This window comes from Eptatretus burgeri, chromosome 1 (assembly GCF_056783735.1).
Source record: "Eptatretus burgeri isolate ZD-2024b chromosome 1, Ebu_testis_v1, whole genome shotgun sequence".
Lineage (NCBI taxonomy): Eukaryota > Metazoa > Chordata > Myxini > Myxiniformes > Myxinidae > Eptatretus > Eptatretus burgeri.
In genome coordinates, this window is record NC_140961.1 from 106,367,314 (window position 1) to 106,389,354 (window position 22,041).

Below are 22,041 nucleotides of genomic sequence, written 5' to 3' on the forward strand. Positions count from 1 at the left end.
CGGGGCCCATCCCGACATTTTTTTTCAGTGGTTAGCTCCTATCTTTCACCTTTCAGGAGATTAGCGTGTGCAGACAAACAAACAAACAGACAAACAAAAACTTAAAATAATATGTTAGATTTCTTGTATATGGCGTTGGTCCCATGTCAATCGGCTGAACTTGAAAAATTAACGTTACAAAAATCAGGTGATGACGTCATAATTCGGAAACTGGAAGTCGGAAGTACAATTCTTTTACATCGGGACACTCCCGGGTACATGTTCTGTCAGCATGTGAAGTTTGGTGAGGATCAGTCCAGTACTTTTCGCGTGCATAGGTCACAGAGAAACACACAGACACAATTTCAACTTTATATATAGATTTATAATAATTATATCCAGACTTTTTTAAAACTTATATATGAGAAGCACAATCCTTAGTTTTAGTTTAATAACGAGTGGTCACACATGTTCTTTCCCATGCCCACTACAACGTGACGCAACAAAAGTATATGAGGCGTCTTTATTGTCGATGGAAAGTTAACATACCTTGTTTAATATCACAGAGAAAAATGACAAGTTTAGTTATAGTCCGAGAAGCGGTTATAAAACTATAACAGTTTCACCCGGAGCATACAAGATTTCTCAAACATCTTCCGAAATTGTTCGTCTTGTGAAAGAACAGAGTGATGAATCCAAAAATATTGTTATAGACATTCAAAAACATACTTCAAAAGCTATGATTAAACCTAAAAATATCTACAAGGTTGATTTCACAATTGATAATTCATTGAGAGAGTAATTGGGCTTCTCCTCAAAAAAAGATTGAAACTAATGGAACATTTTATAGTGATCATGTCGTTCAAATATCCTCAGGCATAAATTCGGTATTAATTCACTGTGATTTCATTGATAGTGCTTATCATGATGGAATAAGAACAAGTAGGCCTACAATATTTTCATTCAGTGCATACTCAACCGCAATCACATATAAATTCAATAAGGAACCAAAAAACTGGTTTATCTACCCATGTCTGGAAAAAGCATACAGAGTCAATTTTAGGATAACTGACCAAGATAATTGCATGACTTCTTTTAATGGAGAAATTATATCCATCAAGGCCCAGTCACACCTTGACGTTTTAGCCAGCGATGGCAACGTATTAAAATGTATGTAAAACACTGGCTTAAGTTGAACTTTTGATGTTTATTTTTAAAGATTCGGACGTTTTCATAGCGACTTGGTCTTATGTATAACGCATTGGTAACGGACACAGAACGTTTCCTTGTGTTATAGATAACTTATACCAACGAATGCTGAACCTGTTGTCGGCCTACACAACCGATGCCCAACGATAGTCTAACTTCGGCATAGCGCGTTGCACACATCGCCGCCGATGTCGTGACGTAGCCTATTAAAAGGCTGACGCACAATGATTCGAATCATAACTGCCGTAGAAATGGAATTGTCAACATCGCGGTCACACCTTGGCGATCTTGCCAGCGTATGCCGACCTAAGAAAAATGTGTCTAAAACGTTGGGGCACGTCAAATACGGTATGAGTAAGTTTGGTATACGTGAGTAGAACGCTAAAGTACGCTATCATACGTCGTAGTAAGTAGAGTACGTCAAGAAATTTTAAACATGTTCAAAATTTTACGACGTACTCGGCGTATGACACACGTTCAGCATGCGATGGGGATAAGTTTTACACACGATATGCGGACGCTTACACACGTCCACAAAGGCTACTTATAAGCTACTCATAAGTCGAAACACGTCGCGGTAATGTCTTTTTTACACGAAACTTATTTCTAACTTATGTTTGACGTGCTTTGAACCAATTCTTTACGTAGTCCCAACACACATCGACGTATGTAGACGTATTCCAATGACGTCTTCCGGTCGACAAAAAAAAATGAACGTGTTTCTAACTTACAACTGCCATATAAAGATGTGTTCCCAGCGGTTTTGGGAATTGGTATATAAAAATGCTGCTCATAAAAGGGGAACCCAACAGTGTTTTTGAGTCCTTTTTGAGTCGATGTCCATGTCAGCAGTAACAGTATCAGTATCAATATCAGTATTAGTCTTAGTATTAGTAGTAGTTTGTTCATGTTGGCAGTAGTAGGTGAGTGTGAGGGGGAGGGTGTGGGTTATGATGGATCGTCCTTGCGTTTAACGATTTAACGATTTAAATGATAAACTCAACGATTTAAATGGCTGCAACTCCACTATTGAAAGTAGACGCTTTCGCTCAACAATTGGATTTTTTTTTACACTCAACTACTTTTAAACGGTACCACTCAACTATTTTCATTGTTTACAATGAACGATTTAAATTGCTGTCACTCGCCTTTGTTTTTTGACGCTGGGGTTTTGAAATTTGAAGCGTTTCTTCTGAACGTGTTAAAACACTCAAACTCGACTATTTTAAATAGAAGCTGCCGATGGACAATTGGAATCATAGCCAAGCTAGATATCGAAGTGTGAACATCCTCGTCATGCCGAAGAAAAGTTTGAAGAATGCTGCAAATAAGTGTCCTAGCCGTGGCCGTGGACGCTGACGCAAGGACGATCCATTATACCGACGTCTTTCAGCCTATGAGTAACTTAAAAGTAACGTCTGTCGATGTGTGGCAAGGATCGCGTAACGTGCCAACAACACGTTAATCAAAGGTTAGAAATAAGTTTCAGGTACGCTAAACATTACCTCGGCATGTCTCAACTTATGATTAACTAACAAGTAGCATGTGGTGACGTCTGTCAACGATCACAGACTGTACATACAACTTGTGGCCAGCGTAGCGGAACATGTGAGTCATACGCCGGCATACTTCGTGAAATTTCAAGCATGAAAAAATTTGAGGACAACCAAAAAGTACAACGTTTAAAGCCAACGTACAACGACGTATGGCAGTGTTTTTCAGCGTGCTCTCAATGTTATCAAAACTTACCCATAACGTATTCAACGTGTGCCAGCGTTTTAGAAAAAAAATTCAAAAATCGGCATACGTTGGCTAAAACGTCAAGGTGTGACCGGGCCTTCAGAATTCACCTATGTGAAGTTTTCCAACAAATAAATATGATGGTTATTCCATGGAAACACAAGATAGGAAAATATAAAATAATTCCAGGGGATGGGATGTTCCTATCCACACACTATAAGGGTGAAGGTATTTATCTTGGTAGAGGATACTATAAACCTAAAGGCCCAGTCACACCTTGACGTTTTAGCCAGCAATGGCAACGTATTAAAATGTATGTAAAACGCTGGCTTACGTTGAACTTTTGATGTTTTTTTTTAAAGATTCGGACGTATTCATAACGACTTGGTCTTATGCATAACGTATTAGTAACTGACACAGAACGTTTCGTTGTGTTATAGATAACTTATACCAACGAATGCTGAACCTGTTGTCGTCCTTCACAACCTATGCCCAACGATAGTCCAACTTATGCATAGCGCTGCACACATCGCCGACGATGACGTGGCGTAGGTTATGAAAAGGCTGCCGCACAATGATTCAAATCATAACCACCGCAGAAATGGAAGTGTCAACATCGCAGTCACATCTTGGCGATCTTGCCAGCGTATGCCGACCTCCGAAAAATGCGTCTAAAACGCTGGCGCACGTCGAATACGGTATGGGTAAGTTTGGTATGCATGAATAGAATGCTAAAGTATGCTATCATATGTCGTAGTAAGTGGAGTATGTCTTGTAATTTTGAACATGTTGAAAATTTTACGACGTACTTGCCATATGACACACGCTCAGCATGCGATGGGAATAAGTTGTACGCACGATATGCGATCGTTGACACACATCGACACACGTTATTGAAAGGTACTCATAAGTCGAAATGCGTCAAGGTAATGGTTAGCATCAGTGTTCCAGACTCCCGGTTTTTTTTTTTTCTTCGGTATGACGGTGTTCAGTGTACAGTGCGGTTATGATTTAAATCGTTGAGCAGCAGCCTATTAATTATATTATATTATAACCGCACTAGAAATCGAAGTGTCAAAATCACCATCATACCGAAGGAAGGAAGAAAAAAAAAACTAAAAAACAAACAAACAGGGAGTCTGGAACACTGACGCAAACCATTACCTTGATGTGTTTCGACTTATGAGTACCTTACAAGTAACTTGTGTCGATGTGTGTCACCGATCGCGTAACGTGAGTACAACACGTAACTCATAGGTTAGAAATAAGTTTCGGGTACGCTAAACATTACCTAGACGTGTTTCGACTTGTGAGTAACTCACAAGTAACGTGTGTCGACATGTGTCAACGATCGCGTGACGTGCCTACAACTTATGGCCAGCGTTATGCGGAACGTGTGAGTCATACGCTGGCATAAGTCTTAAAATTTCAAGCATGGAAAATTTGAGGACAAACGAAAAGTACAACGTTTAAAGCCAGCGTACAATGACGTATGGCAGTGTTTTTCAGCATGCTCTCAATGTTATCAAAACTTACCCATAACGTATTCGACGTGTACCAGCATTTTAGACAAATTTTCCAAAAATCGGCATAAGCTGGCTAAAACGTCAAGGTGGGACTGGGCCTTTAGACGCATTTTTCAGAGGTCGGCATACGCTAGCAAGATCGCCAAGGTGTGACTGCGATGTTGACACTTCCATTTCTCCGGCGGTTATGATTTTAATCGTTCTGCAGCAGCCTTTTCATAACCTACATCACGTCATCGTCGGCAATGCGTGCAACGTGCTATGCATAAGTTAGACTATCGTTGGGCATAGGTTGTGAAGGCCGACAACAGGTTCAGCATTCGTTGCTATAAGTTATCTATAACACAACGAAACGTTCTGTGTCCATTACTAAAGGCCCGGTCACACCTTGACGTTTTAGCCAATGTATGCCGATTTTTTAATTTTTTTTTCTAAAATACTGGCACACGTTGAATACGTTATGGGTAAGTTTTGATAACATTGAGAGCACGCTGAAAAACACTGCCATACATCGTTGTACGTTGGCTTTAAACGTTGTACTTTTTGGTTGTCCTCAAATTTTTTCATGCTTGAAATTTCACGACATATGCCGGCGTATGACTCGCACGTTCCGCTAGGCTGGCCACAAGATAAAGCCACCGTACTACCACTTATGGCAGTGTTTTTCAGCGTGCTCTAAATGTTATCAAAACTTACCCATAACGTATTCGACGTATACCAGCGTTTTAGACAAATTTTCCAAAAATCGGCATAAGCTGGCTAAAACGTCAAGGTGTGACTGGGCCTTAAAACGCTGGCGCACGTCGAATACGGTATGGGTAAGTTTGGTATGCGTGAATAGAACGCTAAAGTACGCTATCATACGTCGTATTAAGTGGAGTACGTCTTGTAATTATAAACGTGTTAAACATTTTACGACGTACTTGCCATATGAAACACCTTCCGCATGCGATGGGAATAAGTTGTACGCACGAAATGCCAACGTTGTCACACGTCGACAAAAGTTACTTGTAAGGTACTCATAAGTCGAAACATTCAAGGTAATAGTTAGCATCAGTGTTCCAGACTCCATGGTTTCGGGTACGCTAAACATTACCTAGACGTGTTTCGACTTGTGAGTAACTCACAAGTAACGTGTGTCGACGTGTGTCAACGATCGCGTGACGTGCCTACAACTTATGGCCAGCGTTATGCGGAACGTGTGAGTCATACGCTGGCATAAGTCTTAAAATTTCAAGCATGGAAAATTTGAGGACAAACGAAAAGTAGAACGTTTAAAGCCAGCGTACAATGACGTATGGCAGTGTTTTTCAGCGTGCTCTCAATGTTATCAAAACTTACCCATAACGTATTCGACGTGTACCAGCGTTTTAGACAAATTTTCCAAAAATCGGCATAAGCTGGCTAAAACGTCAAGGTGGGACTGGGCCTTTAGACGCATTTTTCAGAGGTCGGCATACGCTAGCAAGATCGCCAAGGTGTGACTGCGATGTTGACACTTCCATTTCTCCGGCGGTTATGATTTTAATCGTTCTGCAGCAGCCTTTTCATAACCTACATCACGTCATCGTCGGCGATGCGTGCAACGTGCTATGCATAAGTTAGACTATCGTTGGGCATAGGTTGTGAAGGCCGACAACAGGTTCAGCATTCGTTGCTATAAGTTATCTATAACACAAGGAAACGTTCTGTGTCCGTTACTAAAGGCCCGGTCACACCTTGACGATTTAGCCAATGTATGCCGATTTTTTTATTTTTTTTTCTAAAATACTGGCACACGTTGAATACGTTATGGGTAAGTTTTGATAACATTGAGAGCACGCTGAAAAACACTGCCATACATCGTTGTACGTTGGCTTTAAACGTTGTACTTTTTGGTTGTCCTCAAATTTTTTCATGCTTGAAATTTCACGACATATGCCGGCGTATGACTCGCACGTTCCGCTACGCTGGCCACAAGATAAAGCCACCGTACTACCACTTATGGCAGTGTTTTTCAGCGTGCTCTAAATGTTATCAAAACTTACCCATAACGTATTCGACGTATACCAGCGTTTTAGACAAATTTTCCAAAAATCGGCATAAGCTGGCTAAAACGTCAAGGTGTGACTGGGCCTTAAAACGCTGGCGCACGTCGAATACGGTATGGGTAAGTTTGGTATGCGTGAATAGAACGCTAAAGTACGCTATCATATGTCGTATTAAGTGGAGTACGTCTTGTAATTATAAACGTGTTAAACATTTTACGACGTACTTGCCATATGAAACACGTTCCGCATGCGATGGGAATAAGTTGTACGCACGAAATGCCAACGTTGTCACACGTCGACAAAAGTTACTTGTAAGGTACTCATAAGTCGAAACATTCAAGGTAATAGTTAGCGTCAGTGTTCCAGACTCCATGGTTTTTTTTTTCTTCGGTATAACGGTGATGTTGACATTTCGATTTCTAGTGCGGTTATGATTTAAATCGTTGAGCGGCAGCCTTTTAATTATATTATATTATAACTGCACTACAAATTGAAGTGTCAACATCACCGTTATACCGAAGAAAAAAAAAACATGGAGTCTGGAACACTGACGCTCACCATTACCTTGACATGTTTCGACTTACGAGTACCTTACAATTAACTTTTGTCGACGTGTGACGACGTTCGCATATCGTGCGTACAACACGTTACTCATAGGTTAGAAATAAGTTTTGGGTACGCTAAACATTACCTCGATGTGTTTCGGCTTATGAGTAACTTACAAGTAACGTGTGTCGACGATCACGTAACGTGCCGACAACTTATGGCCAAGCGTTATGCGGAACGTGTGAGTCATACGCTGGCATAAGTCTTAAAATTTCAAGCATGGAAAATTTGAGGACAACCAAAAAGTACAACGTTTAAAGCCAGCGTACTACGACGTATGGCAGTGTTTTTCAGCGTGCTCTCAATGTTATCAAAACTTACCCATAACGTATTCGACGTGTACCAGCGTTTTACACAAATTTTCCAAAAATCGGCATAAGCTGGCTAAAACGTCAAGATGTGACTGGGCCTTTAGATGGAACATTTTCTCTACGAGATAGATTGGAAATTGATTGGGACAAAAATGATTATGCTGAAGCTTACAAGTCTTACAAAAAGGTGTGTGAAAGTAATGGTAATAAAGAACCCATTTTGGATATGGTTGCATTTGAAAGCCTACATATAATCTTCGCGATTGACCTGAGCACTCAAAAGGAAACAATAAAGTCGAATAGAGTGGATACTTCCCTATACATTGAAAGAGGAGAGAGCAAAGAAGATGATACATATTGTTTGCTTTTAGAACAAACAGAATTCCAGATGAGGACAGATAATGTGTTATGATTAGTCTCACATAATTTTTTGATAAATAAATGAGCAGTAAAGTCCGAAATGGGGTATATGTTAATCAAAGCAATCTTCATAAACTATCACGTTGTGTTCAAAATCAAAAGCCTTGTATGATTAACGTTAAAAAAAATTAAGAGAACAGGAGCAGTAAGAATTGATGTTTTGCTCACAAGAGAACAGGTGAAAATCTTGAACGGTACTGGCTCACTTAAAATTAAAATGTCAAAACCAATGTTGAAGAAATATTCCATAAGAGAGACGAGTGGAGGATTTCTCCCATTTATAATTCCTTTATTTTCTGGTTTAAGTGTGGCTGGAGCATTGACGGGTGGTATTTCAGCATTGGTGAAAACTGCCAACAAAAGGAAGGCTCAACTCCGGCCTCAAAAAGCGTTGGAAACACATAACAAAGAGTTGGAGAAACAGATTAGTAAAAGTGGTGTAATTGTAGATTTTGCCAAATAACTTGAAAGTCTGCCTGATAAAGTGAGATTGTGAGTTGGAGATATGTTTTCTTCTCTCGCACAAGCAGGTGTAAAATTAACGATAAAGGTTAATGGATTATATCTTTCTCATAAATAAATGAGCATTGATGAGTGGTTTAAAGAATTTGGAAAGAATACAACATCAAATGTAGAACTTGCCAAATATTGTAAGAAATTAAAAATTGATAATATGGTTATTTGTGTGAGAGATGAATTTACAAAGTTGTCTAAATAGACAAAGAATATTATTATGAATTTGGAAGATCATAATGGAAACGATTCTCATTGGATTTGTATTTATAACCTAGGAAATGGACCTTGGAGCAGTGAAAGAAGGTCACCTGGTCCGATGAGTCCCGTTTTCTTTTAAATCACTTGGATGGCCGTGTACGTGTGCTCCATTTACCTGGGGAAGTGATGGCACCAGGATGCACTGTGGGAAGACGACAAGCCGGTGGAAGGAGTGTGATGCTCTGGGCAATCTTCTGCTGGGAAACCCTGGGTCCGGCCATTCATGTGGACATCAAGTTGTGGATCTAAATTAGTGACAGGATCTTATCCCTCTGTAAGTTTCAAGAGTAGTGTGGGGAACAGAACACACCACTTTACCTTGCTTTCGTGGTTATCACAAAAGCTTTTGACACTGTTAGCAGATTGGGTTTATACAAGGTGTTAGTAAATTAAGTGGGACTTAATTTACCATGAAATTATGGCAGTGAAGAACCTACATTGCCAAAACACAGATGTGATGGAGAGGATGCATGAGACTTACAGCCACCATGAATCATCCCAAGCCACAACGGACCACATGGAGTCACATATTCAAGAAATAATGAGATTCATCGAGGAGAAAGAGTCTCCTTTGTCTCTAGACCCTTCCCCAACACTGCAAAACTTTGTGACAAAGTAAGTCATTTCCGAAGACATCAGAAATTACATGCTTAATGCCTTCACAAAAGGAAAACAAAAGTACCTGACATTCAGGAAAGAGAGGTTTCTTGAGAAAACTACATGAATCAGTGACACCATTCACCATGCAAACTTGAAAACCATTAAAAAAAAGCCAGATAAGACAATCAAGAAGACAGTGAAGGAGAGGAATATTGCAGAGAGAAATATTGAAATTGCTCGGGAGCGTGGATTCACAACGAAGGACCTGTTAAAATATGATGCTGTACCATCCCCCGTGTTGTTTGATGATGAAGGGATGATGACGAAACCAGAAAAGAGCCTGTTGATCAAAGAGTTAGAGACCCACCTCAAATCGGAAGACTACAGCCATAGTCATCAAAGCAATGTTTCATTTGTCGTGGACATCATGGCTACCATTCGAAAGATTAATGTTACCGGACCCATGTTCAATGACCTTCTGTCTGATTTCATGTCATATACGGACATATATCGTCAGTTTGGGTGATGCGATTATGTGTTTGATATGTATTCTGATGATCCCTCTGTGAAGGACAGTGAAAGGAAGAGGCATACTGAGACTGTACCCATTGAATACAGTGCAGTTGAGCCATCAACACCACTGCCAAAAGATATGAAAACTTTCTGGCATTCCAACAATAACAAACTTCTCCTTGAAAAACTTATCTACAACCATCTTCGTTCAAATATTCCTCACACTCATCAGTATCCTACTGTAGTTGGACAGGTGACCAGAGAGGAAGAAGATTGGCAATGTATTAAAATTCACAAAGGCGGCCAGAATGCACAAGCACACCTTCAATCCACATTTGAAGAAGCTGATCTTCACATACTCCTTCATGTTCTGGTCTCAATCAAGGAAGGATACAAAGTGTGTGTTGTCATCTCCAATGATACTGACATAATTGTTGCCCTGCTTCACCACATGCCTGTCTTTCTCCAATATAACGTAGAGGAGCTGTGGGTACAAGCTGGAGTTGGAGATAGCACACAGTATGTGCCCCTTCATACCTTGTTCGAGTGTATCAGATGTCACCTTTATGCAGTCCTACCTGCTGTACACAGCCTTACGGGAAGTGATATCACCAGAAAAGTTTGGACTAAGAAGGCCACTTTGAAAGCTGAACCAGAGAAGTTGCTGCACCAATTTGGGACACTGCCAACCCTTTCCCCGTCAATTATCAAGAATGCATAATGTTACTTGGTCAAAGTGCTAAAATCAAGCAGTGATTCCAAGAACTTTTCTGATTTGCGGGCCGAGGCCTTCCACCACATGAAAGGGAGTTCTCATCACAACCTACCTCCAACCAGCCAGGGACTCCTGCCACATATCAAGCGTGGTTTTTACAATGGGTACACCATCATGCATACTTTGGAGATTCATCATGATCCAGAAAATGCGATGTCACTGATGCCAGAGGATTGTGGCTATGAGCACGACAAAGAACAGTTGATACCTGAGACATCATGGAAAACCCTTGAATCCCATTGGATGGTTGTCTGTTCATGCACGAAGTGTGCCTCAACTTGCCCTTGTAGAACTGCTAATGCCAAATGTATCAATTTCTGTCAATACATGAAGACATCCCCCAGCACTTGCAAAAATCCCATGGCTTGATAAAGAATATCGAACTCAGTGATGAAAGTTGGTAATTGCAGCAAGCCTTTCCTCTGCCATGACTGACTCTGTTGGCTTTCTGCGCAGGTCACGTATTATCCGTCACAGCTTAATCTGTGCATATGCCATATTTCACGAGATTAAATTTAGAAAGGCAATATTCATTGTGCTCCTTGCTGAGATTCAGACACAAGGATAAACTGAACTTTTAGTGAAATTTAGCATGTCCCTCTACTGTCTTCACCAGAACTGTTTGGTGGCCATTTTGAAATTATGAAAATTGGGTCCACTCCAATGAGGCTAATAATGGTGCCAATGAATTCTTTGGTATCAAAAACCTATGCATAGACACCAAAATCAACTTATCACACTTATTTTTGAAGTTATAACCCTGTGACCAAATTTGGTTAAAGCAGCTTTTTGGGGTAGAGGTGACTTCTGTTTACATTTGACCCTACTGTCACTATATGCCGACGGAAAGCATGAATATGAATCATGGAGTGATAAATATAATTAATAACGAAACGTTTGGCCAATTATGGTTACTCTAACTACAAAATTGGGTGTATGAGAGATGATCGAAGTTTGAGCAACTTTCAAACTGAAAGTGATTTTTGGAGAAAAAATACACTAAATAAGGCATTTTTTGCATAAAAATCAGGTTTATTGTATTCAACCATGCAGAAATGTTAGCTATGTTCAAACATGATAAATAAATGTAACATTTGAATCTAATGCTGTCTACTTCTGAGTTATTCCATGAAACCTGACTTTTGCCTTTTTGGTCCATTGGCATCAAGGCATAATCACGTGGGCTGTACAGGGAAAATGCACTTAATCTGGAGGTGTTACCCAAACTTTTTCTGAGGGTCTCAATATATAGAACAGGAAAATACAAAGGTTTGCTGTACAAGGGAGATGTAAACGAAAACCCCCCCAGAGCCAGGACTATGTCTCGCTCACTGCAACTATATCGTACTACTCGCTATCTACTTTGGATTCAAGCTCTTCCATCGTATTATTTAAACTTATAGCATTGGAAGAGAATATATTTAACTTTTCCCTCCCTGAAATTCTATTTACCTGGCTAGCCTTACTCATTACAATTACATCATCCATTCCTTCCTTAATAGCTTCGCCACCCTCCGCTGACCTAAAAAAGCGTGAATTCCTTCCTCAATTCCCACTGCAAACTTTGCTGCCCCCTCCCCCTTTCTGGTTCATACACAGCCATCATTTCAGAAACACTCCCTTTGTCCCCTAAATGATCCCCACTGCTTCTTAAATGTAAATCCTTCCTCCCGACACCATTTTACAACCACTGGTTGATTTCCATTGCTCTGCTCATAATTTCTATATTCTTTCCTAATCTTGGAAGAATCCCAGAAAACATGACCTCACAACCCTTTGCTTTCAGCCGCTAACCCAAAATCCTGTATCTATTTTTCAAAACCTCTGAGTAAACGTTCCCTCCATCAATCACACTGAGGTGTACCACAATCACTTCTTCCAGCCATGACCTGATGCAATATTGTTTACCCTTCCTTCAATGTCCCTAACTCTCATTCCTTCAAAACTGTACAGAATTCTATGTGTACGATGCTTCCTGCAGAATGAAGAATCTACATATTTAATTCTCATCACCCACAAAAACTATCTCCCTTACCTCATGTCCACCAATTTCTATTTTGGCACCTCCGCCACTGCGTGCACCCACCGCACCTCCACCACTGCTCACACCCGCTGTACCTCCACCAATGCCCGCACCCGCTGCACTTCTGCCAATGCCCACACCCACTGCACCTCTGCCACTGCCCGCACCCGCTGCACCTCTGCCACTGCCCGCACCCTCTATAACTCCGCGACCACCCGCTCTCGTTGCACCGTCGCCACTGCCCGCCCCCGTTGCACCGTCGCCACTGCCGGCCCCGTTGCACCGTCGCCACTGCCCGCCCCCGTTGCACCTCCGCCATGGCAAGCCACCATTGCACCTCGCCACAGCATGCCCCCGTTGTACCGTCGCCACTGCCCGCCCCCGCTGCACCGTCGCCACTGCCTACCCCCGTTGTACCGTCGCCACTGCCCACCACCATTGCACTGTCGCCACTACCAGCCACCGTTGCACCATCGCCACTGCCCGCCACCATTGCATCTTCACCACTGCCCGCCCCCGTTGCACCATCGCCACTGCCCGCCCCCGTTGCACCATCGCCACTGCCCACCCCCGTTGCACCATCGCCACTGCCCGCCCCCGATGCACCGTCGCCACTGCCTGCTCCCATTGCATCATCAGCACTGCCTGCCCCCGTTGTACCGTCGCCACTGCCCGCCACCATTGTACCATCGCCACTGCCTGCCACCATTGCACTGTCGCCACTACCCGCCCCCGTTGCACCGTCGCCACTGCCCGCCCCCATTGCACTGTCGCCACTACCCACCCCCGTTGCACCGTCGCCACTGCCCGCTCCCATTGCATGCTTTCGATAACATCTCGATCTCGATAACAAAATACGTAAAACGCTTTAGGACTGGAAACTTAGCTTTAAAGGGACTGGAAGGAGAGCTCGCCACCCAGTCATCCTCCTGCACCGATCCCTGAACCGGAAGTTATCCCTAAAATCCCCAAAACAATATGAGGTCAAAACGAAGGCACCTATGACATCATTAAAAAAACATCATACATTCCCTTTGAGTACTTGCCACGTGCCAAGTTTCAATTTTTTCCTTGGTGCAGAGGTACAGAGGTCCAACATTTTTCCAACATCGCTGCTACATCACGTCACCTACAGTGTCATAATTATCAATAAAATACTCTACATGAGTAGTTGCTCCTTTGGTGAAAATTGTCTCAATCCAATAAGCAGTTGTGAAGAAAAACACGAAAGTTCTGCATGGACAAACAAACAGACAGACAGACAAACAAATGGACCCAAATGAAATACCCTCTCCTTCGGCGAGGGTAACAAGCAAGAAAGATCTCGTGCAGAGCATGAAACTAGCAAAATCCCTTAAAAAAATTACACCTTAAAAATAATAGTTGGTTGAATTCAATGACCAAATAGGCAAATCCTCTTCAAATTTCAAGTCAATCAGATGAAAATTGAGGATTTTAGAAATTCCAACCAAGTTGTTGACCTATGTTGACCTTTTGGCCAATGTTGACCTCAAAAAGAATTGGTGGTTGAATTCAGTGACAAGATACGCAAACCCTATTCAAATTCGAAGTAAATCAGATGAAAATTAACGATTTTATAAATTTGGCATATGTTGACCTTTTGACGTTAAACCTCAAAAATTATAATTAGTTTTGAGCTCACCTGGAACGTAGTTTCAAGAGCTTGTGGGATGGAACGTTGTCCGTCCGTCTGTCTGTCTGTCCATCCACAAATACTCCAACTTCTTTGAAAATACACATACGATTTCCATGAAACTGTAACACAAAGTTAATCACTGCAAATGTACCAAAGTTTGTTCATGTCGTAAAAACAAAACCAAAAAAACAATCAGGCCCAAAAGGGGTCCATGGGAGTTCACCCCCAAAATAGGTATTTGCTTTCTTCTTGGAAACTGCACATGCAATTCTGATGAAACTTCACCACAACCTTCAACACCTATGACATACCAAAGTTTGTTCACAGCATAAAACAAAATCAGGTGGTCTACGGAGGGTGTTTACCGGGAGGGGAGGGGGGGAGTTGCTTCCCATAAATTGGTATTTGCTTTCTTCTGAGAAATGACACACACAATTCTGATGAAACTTGACTACAACCTTCATCATCCATTATGTACCCCCCCCCCCACCTTTCCATCCCAATCCCTCCTCCATCCAAATTTCAAGTTTTCCCTCCAAATGCTTTCCTTCAGTGTCCATCTTTTCCACTCCATGCATCCTCTCATGTCTCCCATTCCTCCCCACACACTTTGTTTGTCCAAGTCTGCCTCTATCGTGGCCTTCAACTCTTCCATTGGTGTTTCCCCCCTCTCTCAACTGTTCCTTTGTCCTGTTGTGTCCTGATTGTTCAGTGCACTAATTCTAGCTTTTTCAGGAGCCTCGACTATGCATACAAAAAAAAGTTCCTGACTACAGCCTGAAGTCTTTCACATGAGACTGAAAATAAACCAGGTTACAGCATCTTTGAGTTCAGGAATGTTCATCAGGTTCCCTTTAAAAACATTTTCCTAAACAAATCCAGACAACAAAAAAAAAATCTAAAAGGTGAGAGGTCAGGAGATCTTGGAGGATAAGGAAATCCAGGTTGGTCAGAAAATAATCTGCCAGGAAGGTGATTGTTGAGCTACTGCATGGACAAACGAGCTGTATGTGCAATTGATCCATCCTGTTGAAACCAAGCACTTGGAACTTTTCTCATATTACTCCAGAAAAATGTGTTCAACATGTGCATGTAATTTCCCACATTCACAGCCAACCCTTCCTCAGTATCCTGATCTTCAAAAAAGTATGGACCGTAAATCTGATGACTACTGGGACCGCACCATAATCATTATTTTTGGGGAGTGCAGAGGTCATTCGATAAAGTGGGCAGGTTTGTACATGCCCCAAAATCAACAATTCTGTTTGTTTAGCATCATCAAATGAAAGACCAAACAGGGTACTGCATTGCAGTTATTAGAAGGAACCAAATCAGCAAAGTGAAAATAAAGTCATCAGGAAGAACCTGGATAGAATTGTTTATCATCCCGTTCAAGTAAACATGACAATCATCACTGAAAACGACTGATTCCTGCTTGATCAATAATCCTACTGAATCGCATGCAAACGTCATAACATCGACACTCATCATCTGAGGTTAACTGCTGCATCAATTGAATTTTCTGAGAGAAAACCTTCAGATCAGACGTTAACACTCAAATGACACTGCTTTGAGACACCAACCTCAACTTCATGTGAAATGTCCCTTGTTGATTTTCTATGGCTACACGCAATCACTTTGCTAATTCTATTTACAGTCTCTGGAGTTGGAATAATCCTCGGATATCCAGGGTGTTCTGCATTATGCTCTTCAGAGCCCGTCTCTCACTACAATGAAACTGTACAACATATATAATATTCGAGGTTGGCACATTACGTCGAAGGAATTGTCTTCTGAACGCACATCTGCACTGCAAGCAGTGATTTCTTCCCTAGATTCTTCGCGAGAATGAAGAAAAGCTCCTCTGTTGTTAATTGTGCCATGGGTTACCTGTAAAATAATAATGTAATATAAATGTCAACATATATTTGCTACAAACAATATGAAAGGAGGAGTTTAATTGGCTGATCGAGAAGAGAGAGTAAACAGCTGTGTGATTAATTGTAGAAACATATAGCAGAATAGCCATTTATCATAAGGGCATGCTGCTGGATTCTAGACAACTGCTGGGTAACTCAGAAATACCTGGCAAGTAGGGAGTTTTAGGAGTGTAAAGTCAGACTACTACATCTGGGCATGATGAGGAAACATATCACATCAAACTTAATGCATCTCGTGAACACTGAGTTATAATGCTCGGAGATTTTGTATGGTTGGTTCTCCCGCATTATTATTGTTTTTCATGCAGCCTTCAGCTGCTGGTTGCATCATTGCTGGGAGCACGGCTGTGCCGCTAATGCAGTTCCCCCTATTTCCAGTAAGCTGGTACTCACTTTTGCCGACCTTGGAAGGATGACAGGCTGGGTCAACAAACAAGATGTTATTTAACAGGGGCTCAAACTCAAGTCCTAGATGTTAAGACAGCGACCTTAACCATTAAGCCAACACAAAGCTTCCCTCCTGCATAAAATAAAGTTGTAGTTTCGGTGATATGGCTGGGGCGGCATGGAAATAGTTTGAATTCCCACTTAGCAGAAATAGATAAGTTGTGTTGAACGATATCAGAGTCTGTCATCGGTGAAAAATTATAGGCAGAATTATCGGTGATTATGCATGACGTAAAACAAGAGAAGGTCATTGCAAAGAAATATTCGACAGTAACTCAGGGATGTCTGCATGATTAGACTGACACACCAGGTTGAAATTCGAGGTTGGCTGAATGAAAGTCATGGTAATGGTGATTAGGGATGAAAATAGCAATTGCTTTTCCAGAGAGGCAACAAGGCCTGTGAAAACAGAGGGCATTACAGAAAATAGATGACAAAGTCTTGGATTTCTTGTTTGGAACATTTGATGAGGCGGACATTGTTAATTGGTTTATAATATGCAACAACCCGGAATACGAGATGGATAAGGGAAATTGAAAACTTCTGTAATATGTTGACCATATTTTAATGAATGCTGTTCTGATAAATTATGGCACGAATTGCATCACATGCAGCACTTCTCATATGTTTAATGTGTTTGATTCAGATTTCAGCAGAGAAGTTTCTTATCAATCATGTTGTTTCAGCAATTTATTTGAACTTCACAACCGTGTTTCTGATTTTGAAAAATAAGGTTTTGTTTTTTTTCATAAAAAGTCTGCAGTGAGGCAGGAAAATGTGGTGGTGGAGGGGAGGTGGATAGTGGGTGAGGTCTTGAGGATAGTAACCCAGACTTTCCTACATTTAAATATTGGGTGGAATGGGGTAAGTGAAGAAGTAGCTTTTTGCCTAAACTTTCAATCACTGCCCAAAAACACCATGACATGCTCACTTCAAACATTGACGAGTCTGGTGTGCTCCACGTCATGGGAAAAAAAAATATTCAAATAATCCACAATAAATGGATGAGGTGAGGGTGTGTGTGTGTGTGTGTGTGTGTGTGTGTGTGTGTGTGTGTGTGTGTGTGTGTGTGTGTGTGTGTGTGTGTGTGTGTGTGTGTGTGTGTGTGTGTGTGTGTGTGTGTGTGTGTGTGTGTGTGTGTGTGTGTGTGTGTGTGTGTGTGTGTGTGTGTGTGTGTGTGTGTGTGTGTGTGTGTGTGTGTGTGTGTGTGTGTGTGTGTGTGTGTGTGTGTGTGTGTGTGTGTGTGTGTGTGTGTGTGTGTGTGTGTGTGTGTGTGTGTGTGTGTGTGTGTGTGTGTGTGTGTGTGAGAGAGAGAGAGAGAGAGAGAGAGAGAGAGAGAGAGAGAGAGAGAGAGAGAGAGAGAGAGAGAGAGAGAGAGAGAGAGAGAGAGAGAGAGAGAGAGAGAGAGAGAGAGAGAGAGAGAGAGAGAGAGAGAGAGAGAGAGAGAGAGAGAGAGAGAGAGAGAGAGAGAGAGAGAGAGAGAGAGAGAGAGAGAGAGAGAGAGAGAGAGAGAGAGAGAGAGAGAGAGAGAGAGAGAGAGAAGAGAGAGAGAGAGAGAGAGAGAGAGAGAGAGAGAGAGAGAGAGAGAGAGAGAGAGAGAGAGAGAGAGAGAGACTTTTGTATTCCTTTATTTATACAAACTTAGAAAAAACAGTTACACATTAACATACAATACAAGACATAATAAAAAGGTCAGGTACACAGCTAAAATGAAATGATAAGATCATTGTGGTCTACTTTACACAAAGCATTCCTGTGACATCATTTCTGCTTTAACATTTCAAGATTATTAACATTTTGGTGAAAATAAAATTCTGCATGTAATTTGGTCATGGCAAGGGCCTTAAAAATAGTAAAACCATTGTAATTAGCATCAGGGTTTGCAAGAAGTTTAGCTTTCCCTGTTTTATAGATTGCTAATTTCCCTTAAGATATTATATAATTGGCGAGAGCAGATTCAACATGACTTTTGGAATTTAACGGAAATCCAAAAATAAAAGTACGTAAAGAAAATACAATTTTCATGTGACAGCACAATTGTGATAAAAAGGTAAAAAGTGGGATCAGTCTTGCACAGTCAACATAGGCATGATATTGTTATGGAAATGGCCCTTATTGGACTACTAAATATAGGATTAGCTCAGTTTCCCCATTAAATGCATGGACAGCAAGGTTGTGTGGTAAAAGGGATGTTATATGTGTCGGGAGGTGTAAGAGACTGTTTTTATGTTCGTACAGTGGTGGTGAAACAAGAACTCCTCTTATTCCTCCCTCATCCTGGGATAGGCCCCTCCCAGTCAGCTGAGGGGGTGCGGCCTGGAGAGAGGGTGTGGCTTGAGGGAGGAAGTGACGCGAAGGGGAGGGGCTTTTTGTCGGTTTTCGCCGAGAGAGGCGTGCTGGTGGAACGAAAGGAAGAAACGAAAGGAAAAAGGGAGCTCTCAGTTTTGGAAAACGGAGTCGCTGAGAGGAAGGCGTCCTCGTGTGTCGAAGGAGTGAACGAAGCGAGCGAACGAAGGCTTCGTAAAAAGAGTGCTCATGTTTTTGAAGCGAGCGAACGTAAGAGAGGATGCCTGCACATCGAGCCGGTGATCGACAGGTTCGGCCTACGTCTGGCCATGGAGCCATCGTCCTTACTCACCTCACGACTCGACACATTGTCGATCCACCTGTGGAGCTCGGACCTCGATTTGGGCCTTGTCTTGTGAATGGGCCAGGCCTGGATTTGTATGCTGAACCCTGGAGAGAGATCGGCTGAGGCCCATCGTTGATCTGGCGGACTTGTGCCATCGACATTGTGCGGGGCCAGAGCACGCGGAGACCGCGTCGTGAGGTCTGTGACAAACGAACAAGCGCCATCTTGCCACGCGGCACGTTCGAGCGGGAGCTCGAATCCGTGGACATTGCATGTTGCGAGCGACATTCGTGCATCTTGACACTTTCCTCTCGTTCATGAATCCTCACCAAGTACTCTGTCTTGTCTTACATGCATGCTGTTTGTCTTTGTCTGCACGTGTTGTATAAGGCATATTTCGGTAGCGATCCCCTCGAAACCTGTAGACCGTGGTTCCCTAGTTAAGAACGGGTTGAGGATTGTTAATAAAACCATTGTTGTGAATTTTGCTTGTGTTGTGATCCCCGATGTTCCCAAATAAATCTGGTTAATTCGTATGAAGTTGCCGCTATGGATTAATTTGTGTCGCGTCGAGGAACGATCCGTTCGATTGGCATATAAAACCAAAATGGTTACAGACTGGGAGAAAACGCTCGGCATCTGACTCAACCAGTCTGTAACCAGGGGTTCTATTTCCCCAACTGGCAAGGTACAAGGATTATGTTGGTATTGCAATTGAAGGCGCGTGACCCGAGGCCTGTGCTGAGCCGGCCGGCGTTATAAACCCCGGCGATGGTGGTGGTGAGGGTGGCACCTAGGACCGGGTGAGAATCCCGCCACCCCGGTTCCGCAACAATATACATCTTCAGAGGCAACACAAAAGGGGCACGAAACAGAATTTAAAACATAAAAATGATGTAGTAAAACATTCGTAGCTAAAATCATATGTACAATTCTCGAAGAGATATCACCAGTCCGTTTTGCAATCAGTGGGACATACTTGGCAGCCCATTGTGGGCACAGGGAGGGCCCCGGAGGCAATATCCCCTTCCACCGGGATCCAAAACTATCTTTGCACACATTAGGATGCCGTATGGTGAGACAAAGGTGGTACAGGCACTATTTAGCAACATGAGGAGGTGGAGAGGAAGACAGGATCACAGTTTCTGTTAATGTCAGTGATGTTATACGCAACTGCAGGAAGAAGGGGGCATGGATTGCAGGGACAGCGATGGTGGTATCAAAATGGAATCCCAAACTTCTGGAGGTATGCAGAACCTCCTGGACGAGCTGGGGAACAGTTCTCAAAGTGCGCATTCCAACGGAAGTCGCAAAATGCCCGACTGAGAGCCATGTTTTGATCTCGTTCCACAGATCTCGTATGAGACGTATACTGGAGCTTATAAAGCATTGTATGTAAGCACGTGATCGAGGAATGTTCAGAAAAAGTGCATTGTAGAAGATAGGCTCGTCGAGAAAGTTGTTGATGTTGTTGTGAGCCATATCTCAGTGCACTACAAGAGGCTGCAAGGCTTGCAACAGGTTTTGGTAAAACAAAGGCAATGGAGAGATGTCCACATGTTGCAAGTCCATGAGAGAAAGTTCCTGATTGAAATCGAGCATGCCAGCCATTTTCAGCAAATGGTTAACAGTGGGGCGCCATGGCAGTGATGCAGAAAAAAGAAAGCGGTGGACAGTGGCGACTCGAAAGGCCATCAGTCAGCTGAGAATGTCAATAAGACCATGGCCACCATCTGCCAATGGAAGGTAAAGGACTTCAGGCTTGACCCAATGTTTGCCACCCCAGAAAAAAAAAAATCAAGCAGATGTTTCTGGATTGCCAGCAGCAGTGCTTCAGGAGGGTGCAGGGCAATCATTTTGTGCCACAAGGAAGCCAGCAGGTTATTGATCACGTGGGCATGACCTCTGTACGACAAGGTAAGTAATATTCCTCTCCACTTCTCTAGTCTATTATCAATTTTGTTAACTGTATTTAACCAGTTCTTAGCCATAAAAGCTGGGGTGCCAATGTACACACTGAGATAGCGGATGCCTTCCTTCTCCCACTGCATGTTTCAGGGACGATGAGGCAAACCAACAGCCGGGGTATGGGCAATCCTTAGAGCTTTACATTTGCTCTAATTTATTATACTTGTGCAAGCCGAAGATAACTTTTCCAAGTCATTTAATAACATGGTGACATCATCACTATTACGCACCACAACACAGACGCATCATCAGCATATGCTGAGATAACAATTGGCCTTTCAGTTGGCATCACAGGAAAGCCTGGGAGACTAGCACGAAGGCGAATTAGGAGGGGTTCAATACAGAGGGAGTAGAGAATGCCCGATAACGGACACCCTTGACGGACTCCTCTTCCAACCATCAATGGTGCACACAGGCTATTATTAACTTTAATGATGCTAAAAACATGATTATACAACAATGAGACATGGGATATAAAAGTTGCCCCAAAACCAAACTGTTTTAAAGGTGTAAAATACATATTCATGGCTAATAGAGTCGAAAGCTTTCTCTTGGTCAAGTAAAAACAAGCCAGCATTCTGCTTTTGAAGAGCACAGACATCCCAAAAGTCCCAAATTAAAAAAATATTATCATGAATAGACCAGTTTGGAATACAAAAAGATTGATCCAAATGAATAAAAAAGCTAAGAAAAGGCTTCACACGATTTACAAAAGGGCCTTGGAAAAGATTTTATAATCCACACAAAGCAGAGAAATCGACCTCCAATTCTACAAGACCTGGAGATCTCCTTTCTTGGGGATAAGGTACACGACTGCACGGCGACAATTTAAAGGTAGCAAACCATCTTGTAAACCAAACTTAAAAACATCTAAAAGTATTGGTCCAAGCA

At 42.2% G+C, this 22,041-nt stretch overlaps 1 protein-coding gene across 5 annotated transcripts in view; it reads right to left on the reverse strand.

Annotated features, from left to right (window-relative positions):
• Positions 1–22,041, reverse strand: part of LOC147035132 (ADP-ribosylation factor GTPase-activating protein 1-like) — a 259,117-nt gene that overhangs the window by 121,543 nt on the left and 115,533 nt on the right. For all 5 annotated transcript variants that reach the window (XR_015061436.1, XM_085894000.1, XM_085893994.1 and 2 more), the window contains one exon: positions 14,170–14,282. Coding sequence is in view for 4 of the 5 variants with exons in the window: in XM_085894000.1 (XP_085750126.1) it covers positions 14,170–14,282 (113 nt within the window). In the remaining variant the exon portion in view is untranslated. The remainder of the gene's footprint in view (positions 1–14,169; positions 14,283–22,041) is intronic.